Source organism: Tupaia chinensis, unplaced genomic scaffold, assembly GCF_000334495.1.
Source record: "Tupaia chinensis unplaced genomic scaffold, TupChi_1.0 Scaffold000559_1, whole genome shotgun sequence".
Taxonomy (NCBI): Eukaryota; Metazoa; Chordata; class Mammalia; order Scandentia; family Tupaiidae; genus Tupaia; species Tupaia belangeri.
This window is the reverse complement of record NW_006160071.1, coordinates 94,190-120,210: the sequence shown is the minus strand read 5'-3', so window position 1 is coordinate 120,210 and position 26,021 is coordinate 94,190. Positions and strand designations below refer to the sequence as shown.

Genomic DNA, 26,021 nt, shown 5'->3' with positions numbered 1-26,021 from the left:
CGCTCCTCCCTGCCTCCTCGCCGCCTCCCCCTTCCTGGCCGGCCTCCCTCCCGGCTCTGCGCGGTGTCTCTCTCCCTGTCTCTCCCGCTCCCGCCCTCCCTCTTCCTGCCTCTCTCTGCCCCTGTCAGTCTCGGTTGGTCTCGCTCCTTCTGTCTCCTTTCTGTCCTGCCCTGGCTCCGGGTGTCTGTCCTTCCTTTCTCGCGTCCTCTCCCTCCTTGCTGCGCCCGCGGGTCTTCTGTGAGGTCTCATTCCCTTCCTGAGCCCTTCCTGCTGCTTCTCGCTCCCAGTCCCATCCTTCGCCAGGGCTTCTTCCCGCTCTCCCTGCTCTGAGCAGCCCCTCCCCAGACAGGCCTGCCCTCTCGGGCTCTCCTCTCCCGCCCCCTCCCTCCTTGGTCTCCGCACACACCCGCTCCCCGCCCCCTGGGGACTCAGAGGTGGCTCAGACCCGTCACTGCCCTTGCAGACGGAGGTCACGGTCTGATGGAGGACAGACCCGCCGCGGAGTTCCCATTCCAGGGTGCTCTGGGTATGGCAGAGGGGTCCGGGAGCCCAGGGGTGGAAGGGATCCTTGCAGCGGGAGACCTCCGAAGGCGTGGTCGGGCCGGCCCCCGGGATCGCGAAGTTCGGGACTGGATTGTGGACGGAGGGGCCGCCCTGACGGCGCCCAGGCAGAGGGCGCAGCCAGAGCAAAGGCACAGGCAGCAAACCGAGGCGGTTCTGGGGGGGCCAGGCAGTGAAGCAGTCGGGTCACACTGGAGCCTTAGACGTGGGCGCCAAGGAAGCAGAGAGGATGAGGTTGGGGGCAGTGGGCGTGACCAGGGTCTCGGTGTTGGAGGCCAAGCTGGGAACTTAGACTTCTGAAGGTGACAGGGAGCGATGGAGGCTTGTGAGCAAGGGGAAGGGCAGGGACAGATCAGAAATGACAGATCCCTGGGCGGGGGTGGTGCGGCTGGGGAGGCCTCCTTCCTCCTGGAGAGGCGGTAGGACGCGGCCAGGACCAGGGCCAGAGAGGAGGGCCCTAGCCTTGGCCAGACAGAGCTTGTAGGGAGGCTGGGGGCCCTGCCGGGCTGGAGGAGGTGGAGGACAGGGAAGAGGCTGGAAGCTACAGCTCCCTGGAGTCTGGCCCAGGAACTGAGACGGGAGTGGTTCCCAGAGGAGAACCGGGAGCAAGGAGAGGGTGTGGTGGGAGGCAGAGCCTCAGGGTCCGGAAGGAGTGCGGGGCATTTAGCGAGCACAGTCAGCCGGTGGTCTAGTGACTCGCTCCACTAGTGAAAATGCATTCCCTTCCCTCTCTGTCCCCAGTCACCAGTTCTCTGTGGGGACAACCAGCGGAGGAATGCCCCCGCCACACCTGTGCACATGTGTTAGACACACCCCTCCTGTTTGACCTGGTTTGGAATGCATTTTTCTGCACCTTGCTGTTTAAGAAAATTTTGCCAGAGGGAGCGTTTTGCTCACCAGAGAGAAACAGGAAGAGGGCGAAAGCACCCCACAATGGGGTGGTGGACTGAGGGGCAGCCCTCACGGCGTCCAGGCAGAGGGCGCAGCCTGAGCAAAGGCACGGGCGGGAAATCGAGGCGGTTCTGGGGGCCAGGCATGGTCACATCGCAATCACTTCATCTCTCTAGTCTGTTGGGGTTTGGGGCACGCACGCACATGCACCCGGTGCATTTTGAGCCACCGAGCATGGGTAGCAGTGTGCCGTCCGGCTCTCTTAACCACCAGACCGCTGGCAGGCCTTCTGCTTTTCTCTATCTTTTTCTTTTTAACACTACACCCCAAAGAGCCTCCTGTATCCGTGTGTATGGAGGTAGCCGCTTCATTTATAGCCATATAGCATTCCAGTGTGTACATTTATTTATTTGTAATTTATCCATCAGTTGGAAAATTGGGAGTTTTTTTGCATAAACTAATATGAATATTCATGTCTATGATCTTTTTAAATAATTTTTTTATTTAAGTTTATTTATTATTATTATTATTATTATTATTATTATGTTTCAATTTGACAAAAGAGAGAGAAAGTGAGAAAGCAAGCTGCCAGATCTGGGACTCAAATCATGGTTGGCCACGTGGGTGTCCAGTGCCTCAACCACCACTCCACCTGCCGGCCCAAGAGTTTTTCATTATTTTTGTTGTTAGTGGTTTTGTCCAATGCTTTTAAGTCCCTGAATTCAGATATTTGATAAATATTTCTAGGTTTTTAAAAAAATGTTGCTAATCACTAATGATAGGGATAACAATAATGATTACAAATTGCCTTTATTGAATGACTCCGTGGGACTGGTCCCTGGGTGTAGTTAAGGTAATTGCATCACGGGCCACACAGCCACCTCAGTATGAGATATGAACTGAGGTCTGAACAGTGAGTTGCCCAGGCTCACTCCGTGAGTAATGGAATCAGGGCTTCAAACTCGGGCCTCTTTGGCTCCAGGTTCCAGCTTGTTCTTTGGAAGGGGGTTGTCCCTGCAAAAATGCACTCCTACGAGACTGCCATGGGGCACGTGTGGACTTGCCATACACACAAAGTCATGTGGGTTAAGAAGGACCCTGCCAGACCCTGCCTTTGACGTGGGATCTAGAGTTACTGTTCCCCTTCGTTCACCCCAGATGTTCTGTAGACGGGTCAGGACAGTACCTCCATCATCGCTCTGCCCCTGGTCCCTGATCCCATTGTGTCATGATTTTCTGTGTCTGGGTCTGTCTCTGGGAGTTCGTTAAGGTCACAGTCTAGGTAGGTCTGAGTCACTGCTGTCCTCAGCATCACCCCGTGGGTGTGGCTCAGAAGAGGGGCGTGGGGAAATGTTTGCCAAGGGAGAGAATGAAGGGTGAGTGAATATCAAATGACTCGCTAAAGCCCCTGGGGATGAGAACGTAATTCCTGTTACTTCCTGAAAGGTAAGGTCTCCACTTTCATCAGTTAAGTCAAGGGGGTCACTATTTCTGTCATTCTCTGATACACAGGGCTCCAAATCCCTCAGCACCTAGGACCCAGCTACTGTGACTCCCACAGACCTGAGGCTCGGGGACCACCATGCCCACTGATCCCGAATACATAGGGGGTGCTGTTCCCATCAGCCCCTGGGACACTCCCCCAAGCACGGGGCCACCATTCCCATCAGACGTTGGCACTCTTAATACCACCATTCCTGCCAGTCTCTGCTATTCTCTATCCATAATTCTCACACCCCCGCCCCTTAGACACCGAGGCCACCGTTCTCATCAACTCCTGAGGCTTGAGCACCACCACTCCAGTTACCCCTCGGGAAATAGGGACTTCCTGCCTCCGCATGGCCACGCACAGCTTCCTGAATCAGAAACCGCTAGGTGGGAAGATGCCTGCCCGGAATTGGTCCGAATCAAGGACCGAGCTCTTAGTGGTGGAGAAAAGGAGGCACCGGGTCTTGAACATCAAAGCAGTAGAGAATCCTAGTGAGAAATCAGCCCTTAAACAGATCATTCTACAGCGCCACCACCAGGGAGTCCTTCCACGTGGAGGCTCAGCCCCAACCCCAGACGCTCCTAGAGCACCACTTAATCCTTACAGGTGGAATTACCCTCAGACTGACGGGGGCCCGAACACAGCAGACGTCTCCCGTTGCACCATTAAATAATCCAAAATGGTAGCTTGCCCCTGGAGGGCTTGTAGGGACCGGAGACAAAGGCAGTTTTTGCTGGGGAGTGGGGAGGGCTGTGGAGACCTCGAATCTCATCCTCCTGTGACCGCTCCTGCGAGGGGCGTGGACGCATGGGTGTGCCCTGTGCTGGGGTTCTCCCGCCGCAGTTCCCTTTGCCTTGGTCGTGTTTTATGCTCACTTTGTAAGGAAAGGGCCTTCGGCATCTGTGCTCTTCTTTTTCTTTCTTATTACAATAAGTATTTTTTCCCCCCGATTTTTGCCATAGGGCACGTGTACTCACTGAAGAGAGAGAGAGAGACAGAGGGGAAGTGAGAAATCACCCCCAGGAGGGACGACCATGCTGCAATCCCTCCCCCTCCCTTCTCCTGGGGTTTTGGGCACGTGTGCACACACACCTAGTGTGATTTTCAAGTCGCCAGGTCCAGGACTTGACCCGTGGTTCTGCCATGTGGGAATCCAGCACCTTAACCACCACACCGCCTGCTGGCCCTGTGCTCTTATGTCTAAGCAAGAGGGAGGGAAGGTTATTGTGAGGTTCAGGGGGTTTGCGAGTCTGTCCGTTGCCATCCACTTCCCCTATTCCTGGTAATGGGGTCTCTTTCCTGAGAGAAACCCACTCCGCGTGGCCCTGACGCGTGGGCTGGGCATATGCAGTGGTATAAGCCAATCAGAGCAGCCATTCGTTTGTGACCCCCAACAGAGCTGGTCAGAATCCAAAATTTAATTTTTGATCCTGACACTTCAAATGTAAAGTGTCTTCTGAAATGCTCAGCGTTTATGCACACTTCTCGTGTTTTCGTTTTCTGAGGACAGAATCACTGCACTCAGCAACATGACTAAGAGCACGGGCTCTGAAGGTAGGAAGCCCAGGTTTAAATCCTGGCTCAGACGCCTTCTGCTTACGTTTCTGTGTGCCTCGGTTTTGCCGTCCATAAGTGGGTGTGATTATAATAGTGATGGGGGCCCAGCAGTAGCGTGGCAATTGAGGCACTGGACTCTCACATGGCTGACCATGGTTTGAGGCCCGGCAGCTGGCTTTTTCGCTTTCCTTCTCTCTCTGTTTCTCTCTGGTGAGTGCACGTGCCCTATAACAAATTAAAATAATAAAATTAAATAACTTAAAAATAGTCATGTTATAGGTACGTGTTATGAGCAGGAGTTCCAATATTCCAACAAAGGGGACTTTTGACATGTCAGCCACTGTTACCAGGGATTGGGGCTAGACCCCACAGCTAGACCCGTGGCGCCGAGAGAGGAGAGGTTGTCTCACCGAGATGCTTGGTCGCCATGCTATTTCTACTGGGGCCGTAAGCGGGCAGATGATCCCTCTGCAGATGCTCAGAATTTCAGTCCACCCTGGGCGTGCGTGAAGGGGTAAGCACAGTCCTCAGGCTCCTTACCTGACAGAGAAGTGTACAAACGCATATGAAGCCCAACATTCAAACAAAAAAGTCAGGCTACACTGTCAGACCTCTCCCCCCAAATACTCATGACAAGACCCCACAATAAACGTAACACCTAGGAACCAGCAGGTGTCACAGTGACCAAGGCGCTGGACTCTCCAATGGCCAACCACCGTTTAAGTCCTAGACCTGGCAGCTTGCTTTTTCACTTTCTCTCTCCCTCTCTCTGTCTCTGGTGAGCTCGTGTGCCCGACAGCAAATTAAACATAACAATACTAATGATGATGATGATAAAACCAAGTAATTCTTTTTAAACATTTTTATAAGGAATTATTTTATTTGACTTCATTCACTTTATTTATTTATTTTAATTTGACCAAAGAGGGACAGAGCGAGAGAGAGAGAAAGTTAGAGATTACTCTGCCAGGTCCAGGACTTGAACCGCAGTCAGCCATGTGGGAGTCCAGCACCTTTAACCACCACGTCACCTGCTGGCCCAAAACTAAATAATTCTTGAAAATAAAGTTTATAGGGGCCAGCAGGTGGCATGGTGGTTATGTCACTGGACTCCCACATGGCTGCCTGCAGGTAAAGTCCCAGACTCGGCAGCGTAAAACTCCTGCCTGCGTGTGCGTGCCCAAGATCCCAGGAGGAGAATGGAGGAGAAAGGACCGCAGTGTGGCCGTCCCCCTAGGAGGTGATTTCTCACTTTCCCTCTCATTGTCTCTGTCTCACTCTCTCTCTCTGGCAAGTGCATGTGCTCTGTGGCAAAAACCTCTAAAAGAATAATAAAAAAGTTTATGAAAGTCAGACCAAACTCCATGCCCAGGGCAGTTGTCCTCTGGCAGCTGCACACTGGCATGCCTTTCTGGCGTGGAGGCGTAGTTCTTTTTTGTTTACTTTTCTATTAAAACTTCTGTTTTCCTGCGCTACTCATGTTTGTGGTTTTTGCTTCTGTATCTTAGGATGGGTCTCTAACCTTAGAGATCTGGACCCAAAGAAACAAAAAATTTCACACGACACAGCTCTGCTGCCCCATCTGATGACAGCACCAGGAACACTAGAGGAGTTAATGTATTTTATCTGAAGTGTGCGAGACGGGGCCGGCGTAGTAAGCCCACAGCAGCCTGGCCTGACTTATTCCTACAGAGCGCTAGGGAGCTAGCTCTTTACGCTCCTCTCTTCATGCACACGCGCACGCTTTGTGTGGACAGCACAATCTAACCGGTGGAGGCCGTCCTACTCCTTTCTCATCCTTTTTTCTTTACTTACCTTTATTGACCCCTCCCTTTCCTGCCTACTCCCCAGGGGTCTCTCCACCCCAAGTCATGCCTCAGATCTACGGTGGGTTGAATCGCAACCCCCGAAAGATATGTTGAAATCCTAATCTCCCGCCCTTTATTTGGATGTCTGGACAGATGCCATCAAGTTAAAGGGAGAGCCTACTGAGTTAGGTGGGTCCTACATCCAGTAGCTGGATACCTGACAAAGAGAGAGATCTTTGAAGATAGAAAGGAGACCGAGAAGAAGACCATGTGATGATGGAGGCGCGGACCTGAGTGCTGTATCCACAAGCCAGGAACGCCAAGGATTGCTGGCAAACACCGAGCCAGGAGAGGCAAGGAAGGAGACTTCGGAGGGAGCATGGCCCTCTTGACACCTTGGCTTCCAATTTCTAGCCTCCCCAACTGTGAGGGAATATATTTTTAATGCTCTTTTAAAAAGATTAATTTTATTTATCATTATTATTTTAAAATTTGACCAGAGAGAGGGAAAGTGAGAAAGTAAGTTACAGGGGACTCGAACTGCAGTCGCCATGTAAGATCCAGGGCCTTAGCCACCACGCCATCTGCTGGCCCCTATTTCTGATGTTTTAAGCCACTTTGACATTTTGTTACAGTAGCCCTAGGAAATCAATAGAGCACACACGTCGATCTGTGTGTCTTCCCATATTTTACTTCATGCTAAAATAAACGCGCACGCCCACACGTGGGTTGCATTAAAATTCAGCTTCGACCTCAGTGTTTATTTAAATTTTCCTGTTTGACTTTGGCTCCAGCTCAGTCTTTTGAGGGCCAAACACTGAATGGCAACTTGAAGGTCATTTCTGGCATCCCTGAACCTGATCTGTGATCACGTGGCTTACCGTCATATCTAGCCAGTGCGGTGGTAACATTGGTAATATGGACAAGGTTGATCATGCCCATTTGATACTGAGCTCTTCATAGTCCCTTTCAGACTTAAGCAGTTGAACATAACTTGGAGGAAAAAATCTCATATGCGTGTATTTGAGATTAAAATTTTACCAAAGTATAAATGTGTGCGTGTGTATAATGAACATACTCGCAAGGGTAAGAGGCTGAAGTAATGATGGTCAGGAAAGCCTGCTGGCTGCAGGCGGTTCTTCGGGAAACTGACTCTGAAACAGAGACTAGAGTTCAGGAAACGAATGGGGGAGCTCTCAGAAGTCACCCTTGTGGGGCGTGAAGGGAGCGTTTGAGGCAGTGAGAGAAGTTAAACTATTGGGTTGGAAAAGTCATGAAGGATGTTGCATAGAAAAACAGAGAAATTCGTCATGACTTTTCCAACAACTCAATCCTGTTCCGTTGTAACAAAGGTCCCAGGCAATCCTGCAGGGACTGAATGGACCCACAGATGGCGTTCCAACTTGGGGCAAGGAGACTGGGCCTTTAGAACACACATTGGCCTCTTTAAAAAAAAAAAAAAAAAAAACTTAGACAAATTTAACAAAGTTCATTTAAGCAAAGAACGAGTCATGAGCTGGGCGGTATTCAGAACCAAAAGAGGCTCAGGGAGCTGCACCCAGCAGGGCCAGCCTGAGAAGACAGGTCTGGAGTCACCTGATGGGCTACAGCTAGGCCTTTGCCTTCTTTGGGCACGGTCCTATCAGCTGGCAGCCTGTGACTGGCTGAAGCTTGGCTGTTTATGATTGGCTGAAACTTAGCTATTCATTTCCAAAAAGTGTACTGCTGGGGCTAGCAGGTGGCATGGTGGTTAAGGTGTTGGACTCCCAAGTAGTCGACCCATAGTTTGAGTCCTGGACCTGATGACTTGATTTCAGTCTCTCTCTCTCTCTGATCAAATTTAAAAATAATAAATAATTATTTTAAAAAAAGTATTGCTAAGCTGTGGTTTGTTAGTTAAGTACTCAAAGTACGAAGATGACCTCAAGCTCATGACCTCCCACTTCTTTTGCTTTAGCAGACCAGTCTTTGGCTGGGACCTGACCCTGGAAGGGGCTGTGACCTTGGTGAGGCAGTGCTCTTCTCCTGAAAGCAATCTTGGCAGGGAGGAGTCGGTGGAAGCTGTCGGCCATCAACACTCGGGCAGCTGGATGAACCCGAGGTCAGTCCTGAGGACACAGCACCTCACACTGCACCTGGTGTTGAAGCCCAAAACAATGATCGAGAACTTCCATGCAGTCACACAACTCGGGAAATTGACTGGGTTTTGGTATGAATATATATATTTCAGTATTAAGGATGCTTTAGCTAGACACTATTAGGAAGAATATTTTCTCCTCTTGGAACCCACAAGTGGTTGTAAAAATGTCAATAACGTGAGGCAGAAGAGCAAATATTAGATGAAATGGAAATCCACTTTTATGGTAGGTAGCCTTCTTTGTAGAATTATTTGATGTCCTAGTATTCATATTATTAAAGAAAATCATCTTTAATAACTGTATTTTATTTAATTCCACTTAGGCCATGAGTCTTGTAAGAAAAAGTGTTATTTGAAAATTCTTCGCATTTGTGAAGATGGCTTTTTGAAAGATTGACAACTTTGCTGATTCAAGTTTCTTGAAGTGGAACTAAAGTGCTTCCAAAATCATGTATAACAACTTCCATGATAAATCGTCTTTGATCCAGACATAATGAATGCAAAGAGCGTGAAAAAAAAAATAAGAAAGTGTTGCAAATTAAGGGCCCCAAACACATTTTGTTCTCACTAATCAAACTTCAAAACAACTGATTTTATAAGAATACTTTACAAAGATAAATTCTTTATAGTTTTGTGTCTATTGAAGCTAAACCCTTAAATCAAAGCTGTCAATTTGACTGCATAATACTGTCAACCATTTTCAGTAGTGGAAAGTAAGGAATTTTCAATATTTCCCAAGCTGCCTTTTTTTTCAAGTTTTATTTATTTTATTGAGAGAAAGAGAGAGAGAGAGAGAGAGAGAGAGAGAGAGAAGCAGATGTCTTCAACAAGCTCTCATTTCACTGCAGTCCCCCAGTGTCCAGCCCACTGAGATCATATGCATGCTTGCACACCTGACATGTTCCAGGCCACTCCAGGATCAGAACCCTGGTCTTCCACGTGGCTCCAGCACCATACAACGGTGCCAATGCAATTGGGCCCTGAGCTATGGTTCTTTTGAAAAGAATTGTATTTATTACTATTATTCAATTTGACCAGTGAAAGATGAGAAAGAGAGAGAGAGAGAGAGAGATTGGGAGAGTGAGGAAGCAAGCTGCCAGGTCTGGGACTCTAACCACAGTCGTCCATGTGGGAGTCCAGCACCCTAACCACCACACCACCTGGACCCTAAGCTATGATTCTTAAAAGTTATTTCTAGGGTCCCAGCAAGGGGTACGGTGGTTGAGGTGCTGGACTCCCACTCCCAATCGACTGCAATTTGAGTCTCGGACCTGGCAGCTTGCTTTCTCACTTTCCCAGTCTCTGTCTCTGGTGAGCACGCATGCTCTATAGCAAATTGAATAATAATGATAAGAAATAAAATGAGAAAGTTCTTTCTATAAAACTTATCTTAAACATATATTAAATTGTGCTCAGAATTACTGTAGGCACTATTACTTCTGACTCTTCGATATGAAACATTTGGATAGGAAGAGGTGATTAGGTGGCCTTCTCCCTGCATAGTTAAGCGATGCATTTAACCGTATTTCTCCTTGGTTGCTGAGATAATTCTGGGTCTCACACACAGTTAGCAACTTAGTGGGTGTGGTTTGTAGAATGTACTCGGTGGTGGGAGGAGTCATGACGTACTTTTTTTTTCTATGATATTCTATGCAAAACCACATCATTTTTCTGACCCCCCCCCCCCCCCGCCCCGGTAGAATGGAAAATCAGTAGTTGTCATTGATAATTAAACAAAAGTGGCAAAGGCTATGAGGGAATTAGAAATTCCAAGCACGTTAGGGTTTGTTCACACTCTTCAGTTGTGTGTCCAGAAATAATTCGAGCTTAGTATCAGGCCAAAGAATTGCGGAGGATAAGCAGAAAGAGGTTGGGGCACATACTTATCACTCTTCTTCAGCAAAAATCAGACTCAAGACAGACGAGATCTTGGAACTGTATTCATACAAGTGTTCAAACAGCATGGCCAAACAGCTCTTCTGTCTTTGAAGGGCTGCTTGAACAAAAAGAAGCGACTGTACTCTTGAGATGGGGATACCCACATAGCAGGGCTTACTGACAACCAGAAGTTGCTTGTGGGAAGAGTTATTTATCTGATGAACTTTCTGGAGAAGCCAAACCAACTGCTTTGAGAGTAGAGATATTACACACGGCACACATCATGAAAACTTCGCTGTCTGGGACCAACAGGCGGCATAATGGTTAGGGCGCTGGACTCCCATGTAGTTGCCCTGCAGCAAAAATCTCTCTCGAAACGAACCAACGAACAAACAAAACCTGACACACTTTTCTGTCGTTCTGCTTCTGCAGAGATGCTAAAATAGGCGTGTAGCTATGGAAAGTGGAGACAGGTGGGCACTGAGACATCAGGTCTGCCCGCCTTCCACAATGGCGCCCAGTGATCTCCGCCGTCGGATACTCGGGCCTTTGTGTAGCGCTCCCCTGAGTACGAGCACGCCTCGTGACTTACTTAGAACCAGCTAAACATAGCAAAAGAGAAAAGATGTCATGTCCAAAATGACACTGCCGAAGAGTGGGGCTCCTGTCGTTTTCTGCGTCTGTTTAGCTGGTTACTCTGGGAGTGAGGAAGGAGAGAGCACCTCCCCTGCACCTCCAGCAGGGGTCTGACGCCACGGTCCACCTGCACCCTTCTGCAGCTCTAGGTCATGGGAAAACGTGCCTGATGTGATCTCTGAATCTGAACCAGGAACTTTCCCATGTGGAATTTCCTCACAGACCACCACACTGTACCACACCCTACCATCTGGCCCTTGCGACTCGTCTTGTTAGCAAAGTCTCTCTTTTGCCTTTTAGTTTTCTTTTATTTTCTTTCTTTTTTTTTAAATTTATTTTATACATTGACTCACTATACATCACTAGAACTTGTAAAGTGAATTTACCCAACATGAATACACTTCATGCCTGTCCAGTTGAAGACAACCACACACATTATCATCAACAGGTGACCCTCCATTTCTGTGTTTCTTGCATGTCTTGCCTCTCTATTTTTCTCCTTGATTCCCTTCCTTAGTTTTTAGTTTTTTTGGTTTTTTTTGAGAGTGGTTTTTTGTTTTTTGTTTTTTGGTTTTTTTGCTATAGGGCGTGTGCACTCACCAGAAAGACAGAGAGAGACAGAGAGACAGAAAGCAAGAAATCACACCCCAGGGGGATGGCCACGCCACAATCTCTTCTCCTCCATTCTCCCCTCCGAATCTTGGGCACGCACACACGCCTCATGTGAGTTTAAGCTACTGGGACCAGGACTCAAACCGTGATCGACTACATGGGAGTCTAGCGACATAGCCATTACGCTAGCTGCTGGTCCCCTTCCTCTTAGTTTTCATTGCAAATGCAGGAAGTGACTATAGCATTGTGAGCTGCCATTTTGGAGAGACACGTGGTAAGGAACTGAAGCCCTTGGCCAACAGCTGGCAGTAACCAGGTGTTCTCATCCCAGTTCTCCGCGAGTAACCAAGTGTTGCCAAAACCAATGAATGAGGTTGGAGGCAGAGAGAGCATTCGACTGAGTCTGCGGACCCTGAATCGACACCTCGATTGGGTCTAGTAAGGAACGGTGAATCAGAGGACCAAGCTAAGCTGTGACTCCGATTCCTGGCCATAGACGTCGTGTGATAATGAACGTGTGCTGTTTTCAGCTGCTTGTTCTGGGCTAACTTGTTATTTAACAGTAGGTAACATCATTTTGATATCATGAACGTCAATGGCTTTGCTCCATTGTCATAGTTGCCATGCAAGGTTTAAAGACAGATTCTCCCCAAGTGATTATGTAAAATAGGAAGTGCATGCAAAATCAGGAAAATAATCTATGAGGGGGCAAGATTTTCTCACTTTTTCGATAATGGCAGGCCGGGCTATGTGGATCAACCTTCCACAAGTTCTGGATAAAATACTAAAATCATTCTTTGCAGGATCATGAAAGACAGCCCTTCGGTGAGGCTTTTGCCAGCTAAAATTTAGAAAGCGAGGGGACTCAGAGAAGTCAGCAGAACGTTCAAAGCTGGTTTAGACTGATGACGAGTTCTATCTTATTCTGACTATAACGTAAGCTGCATTTAAAAACTTTTTTCATTTAACTTTATCATTTGTTTATTTCAGTTTGACTAGACACAGAGAGAGAGAGAGAGAGAGAGAGAGAGAGAAAGCCACCAGGTCCGGGACTCAAACTTCAGTCAGCCATGTGGGAGTCTAGCACCTTAACTACCATGCCACCTGCCGGCCCCTCAGTTGCAATTTTCAATAGTCTCCTGGGATGAGGGGAACAGAAATAAACGTGGTACCAAGCTGGTGCTAGGCCACAGGGAAGAAGCAAACCTCGCCTTCTCTGAAGAAAGGCGCTTCGGTTGCTCATGAGGAAAACGATCTCACGTAGACGGTCCGAGATATGAGAAGCGAGGAAGTGGTCAATGTAGACATGTCCGTCAGGATTCTAACAGGAAATGGGCGTCAGATTCAGGGGCTTAATGAAACATGGACTAGGGAGGGGACTACTTACCAGATCCTGTGGGCAGGGTTACGAGGTCCAGCGATGGACGGTGAGGCATTCAGGGACAGGTGATGGTGGGAAGCCATTTCCACACTCAGCCTGCTGGGGCGTGAGAGGGAAGGTTGGATCCTGGAGCCAGTGAAAGCTGTAGCCTTAGAGGGTGGTTTACCTGGTGGGGTTTGTGGCCGTGGGGGAAAGAAAGCAACAACTTTCAGAACAGGAGGGATAGAAATCCTGGCTTCTGGGCCTGGCAGGTGGTGTGGCAGTTAAGGGCACTGGACTCCCACATGGCTGACTGTGGTCTGAATCCCAGACACGGCGGTTTGCTTTCTCACTTTCCCTCTCTCTCTGTCTCTCACTCTATCCCTTTCTGGTCAAACTAAAAACAGATTAAGTCAAATAAAATAATTCTTTAAAAAACAAACAAACAAACAAAAACACCACTGGCTTCTTTCCTCCAGCCCTCCACTCTCCTGCCAGTGCCTGCCAGCGGCTAATCCCAGAGGGCCAGGGAAGCAGAAGCAGCAGGCCCGGGGGGCGGGCCCCCAGAGCTGGGCAGAGAAGGGTGGCCCAGGCACCGGGAGGAGCGCAGTCCATCCCTCTTGCCCTGAGCACCCGTTCGTGCTCTGTCTTGAAAGCTCACATCCCTAACCCAGAGAAGCCCGCACCCCAGGGCGCTCTCCTGTCAATGCAGAGCGAGGTGATTCCGGTCGCAGTCCTAACCCTGTACTCTAACAAGACTCTTCGTGTCAGGTGGCAGGGTTGAATGGGGGTGGACACAAAGCTTACACTGACAGTCGCTTTACCCCCTTACGCTTTTCTGATACTTTGGTTGGTGGGGACTTCCTATCCCGTGGAGCGACCCGAAGGATCCAGACGTTCACGGCCCTTCATCGCATTGCTGCAGTGCCGTGGGCTGTGGGAAGACGTGGGCCAATACTGTGGACAAGGGCTTGTAAAGGATTTCCGGTGAATATTCTGGGCTCCATTCTGATCCTTCTTTATCCAACTGTATGGCAGCAACCCAGCTTTCTCTCAGTAATTAGCTCAGTCGCCCCAGCTTAGTAAGCGGCCTTCTCTGCCTGTTGGGCTGACATCATGGTTAGCCCCGAGTGGCCCAGAGGCCGTCTCTGCTTCCACTTCAAGGGAACATGACTGTGTCCCTCGGGGAAGTGTTTCTCCTTAGGACTTCCAGCTCTCCCACTCCAAAGCTGCAATTTTAGGAAGCCAACATTGCATAAGAGTACGAGTGGGCGGAATACCCCGAGGAGCCACTCCCACTTTCACTTTCTGGTTTCCACCTTGTGGATTCTGCTCTGGGGGAAATGGCGCCTTGTATCAGGTCCCCGTTTAAGACAAACGCTGTTCTGCAAGACCTCACTCAGCCTCGTCACCGAGCCTCGGTGGGTCCTTCCACCTTCCGGGTGAATAAACCCACAGTTGCACCTCCTTGGCTTTAACGTGATTTTCTTGGTTCGTGCACAGGCCCCGGAGGGGTTGTGCATTTAGCTGACAAGGTGAGAAAGAGAAGAGATTATCTTTTTTTTTTTTTTTTGGAGAGGTTTTTTGCTATAGGGCACATGCGCTCGCCAGACAGACAGAGAGAGACATAGAGACAGAAAGCGAGAAATCACCCCCCAGGGGGGATGGTCATGCTGCAATCCCTTCTCCTCCATTCTCCTCTCGGGATCTTGGGCACGCACGCACACGTGCCCAGCGTGAGTTGTAAGCCACCGGGTCTGGGATGCGAACCGCGGTCGACTACGTGGGAGTCCAGCGACATAGCCATTACGCTAACTGCTGGTTCCCAGAAGTTCTGATCTTAAGGTGGCCGTAGACGCTTTCCAATGTCTCCACCATGAGTCTTGAGTCGAGAATGCAAAGCCTAAGCTCTTTTTCCTTTCTTTTTTTGTTCTCTAAGTCAGTCGGAGGCAGCCTGTCTGCCACAGTCTTTATAATGACCTTTATCAGCAAGGTGACCAAGTGCCCCTTACTCTCCCAGCGCTCTACCCTCCACCTGCACTCTAACTTACTCCACCATTGGGGACAAGGTGAGGATCCTAACACAATATGAATGACTAGGGAGGATTAAAAACTATATACAACATTACACTGGAGATGTGCAAATGGAGTTAAAATGTTTTAGTATCTTTTCTTTTCTTTTTTTTTTTTTTTTTTGAGAGGATTTTGCTATAGGGCGTGTGCGCTCACCAGACAGACAGAGAGAGACAGAGAGACAGAAAGTGAGAAATCACCCCCCAGGGGGGATGGCCACGCCGCAATCCCTTCTCCTCCATTCTCCTCTCGGGATCTTGGGCACGCACGCACACACGCCTGGCGTGAGTTTAAGCCACCGGGTCCGGGACTCGAACTGCGGTCGACTATGTGGGAGTCCAGCGACATAGTCAGTACGCCAACTGCTGGCCCCTCATTGTGGTTTTGGTTTGCATCTCCCTTATGATGAGGGATGTTGAGCATCTTTCTGTGGTTCTGGCCGTTCGCGTCTTCCTTGGAGAGCTGTCTGTTCGGCCAATTTCCCAGCTTTTACTCGGATTGATTACTTTTTGCTGCTTGAGTTTCCTGCATATTTTGGTTATCAGTCCCTTGTCCCAGGGAGAGTTTGCAAACATATCCTTTCATTTCGAGGGTTGTCTCTTTGATTTCTAATAAGGCAAATATAATAGATAAAAAAAACTTGCATAAACAAAAAGCTCTTTGGGACATTTGGTACTTATTTTTTTCAGATTATTAGTATTATCTTTAATCTCATCTTTTTAAACATTCAATCACTATATATCACTTTGCTTGTATAAAGAATTTTCCCAACGTGAAATACTTCTCAGACCAGTCCAGTTGAAAATACTACACGTTATCATCCACAGCTAATCAGCCATTTCTGTGTCCCACTAATGTCATGCCTCTCTATTAGTTCTTTCTTCTAATAGGGGTCCTGAGACCAAAACGTTTGAGAACCACTGTCCTAGAGTGATTTGGGCACAGTCACGCCAGATGCGTACCCAAGAGTGCACACAGCCACAGTCGCAGCCACATCTGGAAGCAATTCGAGGTCCACTTAGAGTCAAGTGGGTAAATGAATGTGGGACAGCCACTCCTCACTTAGAAACCTACCTGTTCGGGACCAGCAGTTGGCATAACGGCTATGTCGCTGGACTCCCATGTAGTCGACTGCAGTTCAAGTCCTGGACCCCGTGGCTTAAACTCACGCCAGGCGCGTGTGCGTGCGTGCCCAAGATCCTGAGAGGAGGATGGAGGAGAAGGGATTGTCGTGTGGCCATCCCCCCTGGGGGGTGATTTCTTGCTTTCTGTCTCTCTATCTCTCTCTGTCTTGTCTTTCTGGCGGGCACACACGCCCTATAGCAAAAGATAAAAACCAAACCAAACCAAACCAAAACAAAACAAAAAAAAACCCGCTTGTTCAGTGACTGCTCAGACTTACAATCAGTTCTCCAGTGTGGGGGAATCCCTTTCTTCAGTCTGCATCTCGTTCTTCATCTTTGTCTCGTTCCTGCTGTCAGTTAGCATTGGCTACACGAAGCATTCACAATCACATAAGACTATGTATTTTGTTTATGAATTTGCACTTTATTGGGCACCTATAATACTATTCAGAATAAATAAAAATTATGACACCAGATTTATGTTATTGTATTGTGGTATGTCTTGCTTTCTGGTGCATATCTAACGTATACTTTTCGTATGGATAGAATTACGTTATTCTCTCTGTTGAAAAATACATACCCTAAGGTGCCATGACACACCATAAGACATCACCTTCAAGGTTCTCACTTATTGACCTGTTTGCTTAAGAGTGCAGTCATGAGAATAGAACTCAGTCATGAAGTGAGGGGTATTCCTCCTAAGGAACACTATGCAGCCATGAAAAGAAATGAGCTACAGCTACACAACTACGCGGGAGACTCTCACCAATAGTGTTGGAAAAACAAATAGCAACATAGTATACAAATGAATGCATAGACTCTTGCTCCATATATACAAATACATAATCTTAAATGTAAGTAAAAGGAAACTGTATAAGTGAAGCACTGAAAAAAAAAAAAAAGTAAGGGGCCAGCAGGTGGCATGGATATTAAGGTGGCTGGATCTCCATCGCTGACTGTGCAGTTGATTTCCTGACTCGGTGGCTTGAAATGCACCGGGATTGTGTGCGCATGCCCAAAGTTCCAAGAGGAGAATGGAGGAGAAGGGATTGCGGTGTGGCCATCCCCACTGGGCGACGAGTTCTCACTTTCTCTCTCTCTGTCTTCCTCTAGGTCTCTCTAGAAAGTGCACATACTGATAGAAAAACAGAACAAAATTAAATTAAGAGTGAGAGCTAGATTAACAAGTTAGAATGTTGAAGACTTCGGGAGGGAGGCAGAGGTTATTGAAGAAGCCACAGGGAAGGAAGACTGCATGTTTCACTTCTTGACCTACATGTCTACAGAGTGTTTACTTTAAATATATAGATAAACGCATATACACACACACACATTTGTGAATAAGTTAAAAAATTTTTTTTGTATATTTCACAAGAAACATAACTGAGGGCAACAATCTTAATATATGCTCCTAAAACTATTTATAGTAGCTTTTTAAAAAATTGCTAGAGGGGGCGGTAGGTGTCATGGTGGTTAAGGGTGCTGGACTCCTATATGGCCGACTACGGCTCAAGTCATGGACCTGGTGGCTTCTTTCTCAATTTCCCTTTCTCTCTTACTCTGTCTCGGTAAAATCAAAAAGTAAATAAATAAATTAAATTAAATGATTCTTTTAAAAAATTGCTAGAAGGGACCAGTAGTTAGTGTAATGGCTATGTCGCTGGACTCCCATGTAGTAGACTGCGGTTTGAGTCCCAGACCTGGTGGCTTAAACTCACGCCGGGCGCATGTGCGTGCGTGCCCAAGATCCCAAGAGGAGAATGGAGGAGAAGGGATTGTGGTGTGGCCATCCCTGCTGGGGGGTGATTTCTTGCTTTCTATCTCTGTCTCTCTGTCTTTCTGGAGAGCGCACGTGCCAAAAAAAAAAAAAATCGCTAGAAGGCCCGTGCACTCTCTAACGGGAGACAGAGACAGAGAGAGAGCAAGGGGTGAGCAAAAACAGCCTCCAGTGGGGCGTGGTGACGCCACAACCCCTTCTCCATCTGACCGGGATTTGGGGCCCGCACGCATACATGCCTAGTGTGTTTTCAAGCCCCTGGGGCCAAGGTTTCAACCGTGGTCAGCCACGTGGTATCTACTCCCTTAACCACGGTGCTACAGAGCTGACCTCATGAAGTAGCTCTTGGAGCAGTAAGAAGGCTCATTCTGTGGTCCCGTAATAAAATTACGTCATCGCTTTTGACCAAATCTGAAGAGGAAGTAATCCCTTCCCGTCAGTTTCTATTAGTAAGGAAGGAAATTCTAGTAACTCAGCGGCACCATCAGTCTCATAGGAGCCTTTACTGGCAAAGCGAGCATCTGCCAGTGTCAGAACCAGGTAGTATGATGCAGGGCAAACAGCTAACGGTGCTGAGAAGCACGTGTCCGGGGACCAGCAGTTAGCGTAATGGCTATGTTGGTGGACTCCCATGCAGTGGACTGTGGTTTGAGTCCCGAATCTGGTGGCTTAAAACTCATGCTGGGTGTGTGTGCGTGCATGCCCCAGATCCCAAGAGGAGAATGGAGGAGAAGGGATTGCAGCGTAGCCATCCCCCCTGGGAGGTCGATTTCTAGCTTTCTGTCTTTCTCTCTGTCTTTCTGGTAAGCACACGCACCCTATAACAAAAACCTCTCCAAACAAAGAAACAAAAAAAGTTCATAGGGAAGATTAAATCAATTATACAACCATTAAGCTAAATTTTATTGGCTCATCTAAGTACAATGTAGGTAAATTTGTGACTTCATGATATATGACATTTACCAGGTCGCCTCACCTTTAATTCCCTGAGTGACAATTTCTGCCGCACTGCTGTGATGCCCAGGGTAGTCGGCGTGACCTAGAAGTCCAACTACTTCTTTAAGATCCTCTAACTTTGGGGTCAGCAGGTGGCGTGGTGGTTGAGGCTCTGGACACTCCCACATGGTCGACCATGGTTCCAGCCCCAGGCCTGGTGTTTTACTTTCTCACTTTCCTTCTCTCTCTGTGTCTGTCTTTCTCTGGTTGAATTAAAATAAATGAATGAATAAAAGAAAAAAAAACTCCTAACTTTGGGATGATTATTCAGAATGCCTCATTGTGGGAGAAGACAACGTGAGGTCCGAGCAGATGAGGCAGACCCGCATGTCCCCCTGAGGTCAGGCTGCGGTGCCAATGGGCAAGAACGCCAGGGCACGCGAGACCATCGGAGGACATCTGGAAACGACCCCACCCTGGAAAAGCTGGTGCCCTTTGTCTGGAAGAATGTGGGATTGTGTTGGCCAGGGAGGACCTCACTGAGCCCGGGGACTTGTCTCTGGCCGGGAAGGGCCACCTGCTGCCTGTGCTGGTTCCCTTGTCCAGGGAGAAGCTGCAGTGTCACCAGGACACTGGTCTGGGGTCTGAGAAGACCTTCTTCCAGGGCTTAGGCATTGTTCTAGTTTGTTCTGATGCTAATAACACAACGACCAGATTCCGGGTAATTTATTAAAATAGAGGGTTATTCCTCTCATGGTTTAGAGGTCGAAGGTCAGGTATGACATCTGGTGAGGCTCTTTCTGCTGGTGATGGACGTGGGGGAGGGGAGGAGCTTCAGCAAAGTGAAGTGAGGCGGTGTCTGTGTGTCTTTCTCTCCATATGTGACCCATCAGGATTCAGGTCCCTGATAACTACCATCCCTAATCATCTCGCAAGAGCTCCATGTCTTCCTCCCACAGCTGGAGTAAGTTCCCACCCTGTTTTTTGTTTGTTTTGTTTTTGTTTTTGTTTTGAGAGGTTTTGCCATAGGGCACATTCGCTTACCAGAAAGATAGAGAGAGACAGAGAGACAGAAAGCGAGAAAGCACCCCCAGGGGGTGGCCATGCCGCAATCCCTTCTCCTCCATTCTCCTCTCGGGGTCTTGGGCATGCAAGCACAAATGCTCGGCATAAGTTTAAGCCATCGGGTCCGGGACTTGAACCACGGTCGACTACATAGGAGTCCAGTGACATAGCCATCTGCTGGTCCCACTCACCCTCTTAGTACCTTCACAAGAGCTCAAATGTAACCCATGAATTTGGTGGGGATGCTCATTCAAACCATAGCAAGCACCACACTAAATCCCCAGGGGCACCATGGGAGCCCTGAGTCACATCCGGCTGGCTGAGACTGGCCATGGAGTGGGCGCCAGCGAAGCCTTGTCGCTGAGCGTGCTGAACTTTCCCCGTTCTCTTCAGGGCTGACCACCCAGCAGGTGTTCAACAAGGGAAGCACCTTCAACCCCGAAGTCACAGAGGAAATTGCGTGCTCACTTCCCAGAGGGTGTCCTCGGCGCCCCCAGTCCCCATGTGCAGATGGGTAACCCCGCTGTTGCATTAGTACCTGGGCTATCACCCGGGTACAAGTCCCGGCTTCGTCTGTGGAACCTGCTTCCATCTTCTCACTCGCTGGACAAAGTAAAGCCTTTGGGCTGATCCTTCTGCACCCATGGCTGCTACGGCCCCCAAGGTTAAGCCAAGGAAGAGCTCGAGGAGTCAGAGGAGAACACGGGAGTTGGTCTCCTTGACTAATCACCAAAAAAGTAACTGACTTGGCCGGTTTAATTTTTTTATTTAATTTTTTTTTTTTTTTTAGAGAGAGATTTTTTCTATAGGGCATGTTCATTCACCAGAGAGAGAGACAGGTAACAGAAAGTGAAAAATCCCCCCTCAGGTGGATGACTGTGCCACAGTCCCTTCTCCTCCATTCTCCTCTTGGGATTTTGGGCACGCACGCACACATGCCTGGCATGAGTTTTAAGCCGCTGGGTCTGGGATTCAAATCACGGTCGGATACGTGGGAGTCATAACCATTACGCCATTGGCTGGTTTCTAGTCATTTTAATTAAATACTTATTTCTCTTTAAAAAAAAGAAAAGAGAGAGTGGACCTAGCCATTTTAATTAAAGGCTTACTTCTCTTTAAAAAAAAGAAAAGAGAGAGTGGACCAGCAGGTGGCGTGATGGTTAAACGCTGGACCCCACATGGCCAACCATAGTTTAAGTCCTAGACCTAGTAGTTGGCTTTCTTACTTTCCCTCTCTCTCTCTCTCTCTGGTGAGCACACATGCCCTGTAGCAAACTTAAAATAATAATAGTAATAATAAGTAGAATTAAATTTATAAATAAATAGTTAAAAAATAAAAAGTACAAGAATAGTAAAGAGAATCCTACATACCCTTCACTCAGCTTCCCCCATGTTAACATCTTCTATAATCACAGGACAATGATCATAACCAGGAAATTAACATTTGTGCAATACTACAAACATTTTTTTTGAGAGGTTTTTGCTATAGGGCGTGTGTGCGCACCAGAAAGACAGAGACAGAGGCACAGAAATCACTGCCCCCCAGGGAATGGCTACGCCATAATCCCTTCTCCTCCATTCTCCTCTTGGGATCTTGGGCACACATGCACGCACACACGCCCGGCATGAGTTTAAGCCACCAGGTCCAGGACTCGAACTGCGGTCAACTACATGGGAGTCCAGCGACATAGCCATTATGCCAACTGTTGGTCCTGCAATACTACAAACTTTATGATATATTTTTAAATAATAAAATTATGGAGGGCCTTTTTTTTATAATCAGCTGTCATTTGACACTTCTTTTTGTGACATCTGTGGCTATCGTCTGAAGAGTTGTGTCCACCCACCCCTCACAATTCATTTCGGAAACTGATCGCCACTGTGCTGATATTAGGAAGTGGGGTTTGGGGGTCAGTGATTAAGTCCTGAGGATGCATCCCTTGTGAATGGAATTAGTTCTCTCCTGGCAGAGGCCCCGGAGAGCTGCCGAGAGCCTTCCCCACGCGGCCACAGCCAGGGGCTTCTTTCTTCCCACTTGTAGTACATTAATTTTTCTATTGAGTTGTCTATTTGTTTTCCTAATTAAATTGATCATTTTCTTATCATCTTCATTCAGTGAGAATTGTTTTCAAAATACTTCTGGATTTATTTTAAATAGCAATAATCATGCATGTGAACACCACAAATACGCTTGTATTTTAAAACAAGAATCAATGTGAAGGGTAACATCACCTCGCATTGTTTTGCAACTCTCTTTAATGACTGGCTTCTAGTCCGGCTTATTAGTCAGGGAATATAACTAAATCTACTTATTTGTTTCTTTGGTTAATTTTGTGGATAGGCTCTGTAGAAAATAATTGAAATGATTTATACCAAATACAAAATGAGTAGATGTATAAAATAACATCTTATTTTTATGCAAATATGCCTCTTTCAAACTGCTGGTTAACTTGAGCAGTTGTTCCATGTTTAGAATTTAGAATTTTCTTTTCTTTTTTTTTTTTTTTAAAGATTTTTGCTATAGGGCATTTGTGCTCGCTGAAGAGACAGAAAGACAGAAAGCGAGAAACCAACCCCCCCCCCGAAGGAATGGCCCTCCCACAATCCCTTCTCCTCCATTCCCTTGGGATTTGGGGCATGAATGCACATGCACCTGGCATGAGTTTTAAGCTACCAGTCTGGGGTTCGAACCATGGTCAACTACATGGGAGTCTAGCAACATAACCATTATACCATCTGCTGGTCTTTGCTTTTCTGTCTTTTAAAAAAGAATTAGTTTATTTCTTCCATGAGCAATAAAGACAGAGAAAGAGAGACACAGAGAGGTAGCACCCCTAACAGAATCTTCATGCCGCGATCCACCTCCGGCCTCAGCTCTCCCAGGTCATGGGCACAGACATGGCTGCTGTGTTCGGAGGTCTCTGGACATAACCTGCAGCCTTCCCACGGGGACTGGCCACGTAGAGCATCGTGTAACTGCAGAGCCGCCACCAGGCCTCCTGGATTTTCTTTCTATGAATCCTCTAATCGTGTTCTTTGTCCATTTTCTTTTGAATTGTTTGTCTTTATTTGTTCTTTTCTGTCACTTTGTCAGACTTCCAGTTGGAGGCAGGCCTCGACTCTTACCAGCCATGTCTGTTGAGAACTCACTGCTCCTGACCTTAGTACACTGATCTTATTTCGGGTACATTTATTATATCAGTTTTTATATTCATATAGTCATCTGTGACTACTTTTTCCCCCAGAGATTTTTTTTTTTGGCCTTGGTTAATAAAGTTACTGCCGGGGCCAGCAGATGTCATGGTTGTTGGGGTGCTGGACTCCCACATGGCCGACTGTGGTTTGACTCCCGGACCTGGTGACTTGCTTTCGCGCTTTCTCTCTCTCTCTCTTTAATTCTGTCTCTCTTTGGTCAAATTTTAAAAAAGAAATAATGATGAACACATTTTTTTTAGTGGCTTTTGCTATAGGGCGCATGCGCTCGCCAGACAGAAAGAGACAGAGAGATAGAAAGCAAGAAATCACCCCCCCAGGGGGGATGACCACGCTGCAATCCCTTCTCCTCCATTCTCCTCTCGGGATCTTGGGCACACACGCACACGCGCCCGGCGTGAGTTTAAGCCACCGGGTCCGGGATGCGAACCGCGGTCAACTACGTGGGAGTCCAGTGACATAGCCATTACGCTAACTGCTGGTCCCGATGAATACATTTTAATAAATAATTTAAAAAGAAACAAAGTTATTGCCGCAGTCACATAGTTTTCTTGAATTTCTTCTCATCCTTTTATGACTTTTGTATTTAATGAATAATTTGGCATGTGTTTTTGTATATGGTATGAGGTGGGATGAGTACAGTTGCATTTTCCACACGTGTCATTTGCAAAACCTATTAATTAAATAAATAATCCCCACCTCTGTTTGTGGAAAAATGTAAAAATAAATAAATGAAAGAGAAAAAATAAATCCCCACCTCATAGGACTATACTTGTGCTTAAAATCCTCACGCAGACTTTAGATTCTTTATTGTGTGCTCTGACCTAGTTTCCTATCCCTATCCTGATACTATATTGATTTGATAACATCATATTTGTTCTGATAAGCTGGTATATTCTGGTGCCATGTTAAAACAAACAAACAAACACCCTTCTGGGCCAGCAGATGGCATAGAGGTTATGTCTCTGGACTCCCACATGGCCGACTGAGGTTCAAATCCTAGACCTGGTGGCTTAAAACTCATGCTGGGTATGTGTGTGTTCCCAAGATCCTGGGAGGAGAATGAAGAAGACAGGATTGTGGTGTGGTCCTCCCGTCCGGGGAGTGATTTCTCACTTTCTCTCTCACTATCTTTGTCTCTGTCTCTCTCTCTCTGGCAAGTGCACACACCCTAAGACAAACACCTTTAAAAAAATAAATAAATAAAACAGGGACCAGCGGTTAGCATAATGGCTATGTCACTAAACTCCCACCCACTAAACTCCCACCCATGTAGTTTACCGCGGTTTGAGTCCTGAACCCGGTGGCTTAAACTCACGCCGGGCCCGTGTGCGTGCGTGCCCAAGATCCCAAGAGGAGAACGGAGGAGAAGGGACTGTGGCGTGGGCATCCCCCCTGAGGGGTGATTTCTCACTTTCTGTCTCTCTGTCTCTCTGTGTCTTTCTGGTGTGCACATGAACCCTATAGGAAAAACCTCTCCCAAAAAACAAAAATAAAACGAAACAAAATAAAACAAACAAACAAAAACACTCTTGATTAAACTCCAGGAGATTTGATAAGAATGACAGGAAAGAGAGAGAAAAGCCCACTTGTTCTGTCGCCTTACACCGCAGGAACTGTGGAACCCTGGGGCAGCCTGTGACCACCTTTCTTGCTTCAGTAGAAGAAACTTCTAGACCGTGAGCTGAAGACCACCTCAGCAGACGCACAGATCTCTCATCTGGCCTCTTCTGTCTCCGTGGAGGAAGAGAAAACAGCAGTGGACAGTCAGCTGCCCGTGCCTCCCCTAAGGATGATGATGAGGGATCGTAGCCCTCCAGACACCGGCTCTACCCACTGGCCCAAGGTGAAGCTGTTAGGGGGATTGCAGCGAGGGAAGAGAACTGCCGTTGTGTAAATCACGCCACGATAGAAACATAGCGAGCCAAGACCAACACGAACAGAAGTTGGAAGACAGTATCAGAACACGGAATTCCCACGTTTTCACAGATGCAGTAAAGTAAAACTTTAAGGTAGAGCAACCAAACAATAAGGGATGAGTATTTTAAGGTGTGAAAGTGAAAACCAGAAAAACTAGGGGCCAGTGGTGACATGGTAGTTAAGGCGCTGGACTCCCATGTAGTCGACCATGGTTCAAGTCCTGGACCCGGCAGCTTGAAAATCATGTGTGTGCATGAGTGCCCAAAATTCCTAGAGGAGAATGGAGGAGAAGAGATTGCAGTGTGGCCATCTCCCCAGGGGGTGATTTCTTGCTTTTCTCCTTTCTGTCTCTCTCTAGAAGCACATGGAAAATAAAAACAAAAGCAAAGACTAGAAAAACTAGGAAAAATAGCATAATCAATTAAAACTGGTGTGGAGGGGGTGGAGAGGAGATGAAAGGAAGCAGAATTGTTCTCATTTTGTCATCATCGTGAAGAGAGATTAAGTACACAAATACGATGTTGACAAAACTAAGGACAAACATATCTGCCCTTGGAACAAATTTCAGTACGTTCATTCTATATATTAAAAAAGACAGAGGGTGCTGGCAGGTGGCATGGTGGTTAGAGGCGCTGGATTCCCACATGGGTGACTACGGTTTGAGTCCTGGACCTGGAGGTCTGCTTTCTCACTTTCTCTCTCTCTCTCTCTCTCTTAGTTCTGTTTCTTTCTCTCTCTCTCTCTCTCTCTGTGTGTGTCTCTCTGAAAATATTAAAACAATACTAATAATGATAAAGTTAAATAAAATAAATAAATAAATAAGCGAGCAAAGAGGCACCAGACAGCACTGCAGCTGTAATGCGTCCAGAGCCCTCCCCATGTACACCAGGCACACCCACACCTGTGACCCAGGCTGGCTGAGGCTAGGGCAGGTCGCAGCTCGAGGGCCCTGTTGGGGGGACATCTGTCTCTCTCTCTCTGTGT

The 26,021-nt window shown here is 47.5% G+C and overlaps 1 protein-coding gene across 5 annotated transcripts in view; it reads left to right on the top strand.

Moving 5' to 3' along the window:
- The window catches only part of LOC102473879 (MAGE-like protein 2), a 28,896-nt gene extending 3,639 nt beyond the window's left edge, over positions 1-25,257 (top strand). The window contains exons 1-4 of one of the 5 annotated variants that reach the window (XR_335871.3): positions 5,699-5,738; positions 6,460-6,731; positions 8,267-8,407; positions 8,767-9,488. Coding sequence is in view for 1 of the 5 variants with exons in the window: in XM_027775394.1 (XP_027631195.1) it covers positions 8,264-8,407; positions 24,731-24,800 (214 nt within the window). In the remaining 4 variants the exon portion in view is untranslated. The other 4 variants (XR_003550942.1, XR_001371071.2, XM_027775394.1 and 1 more) reach the window with 4 other exon arrangements.
- The last annotated feature ends 764 nt before the right edge of the window (positions 25,258-26,021 follow it).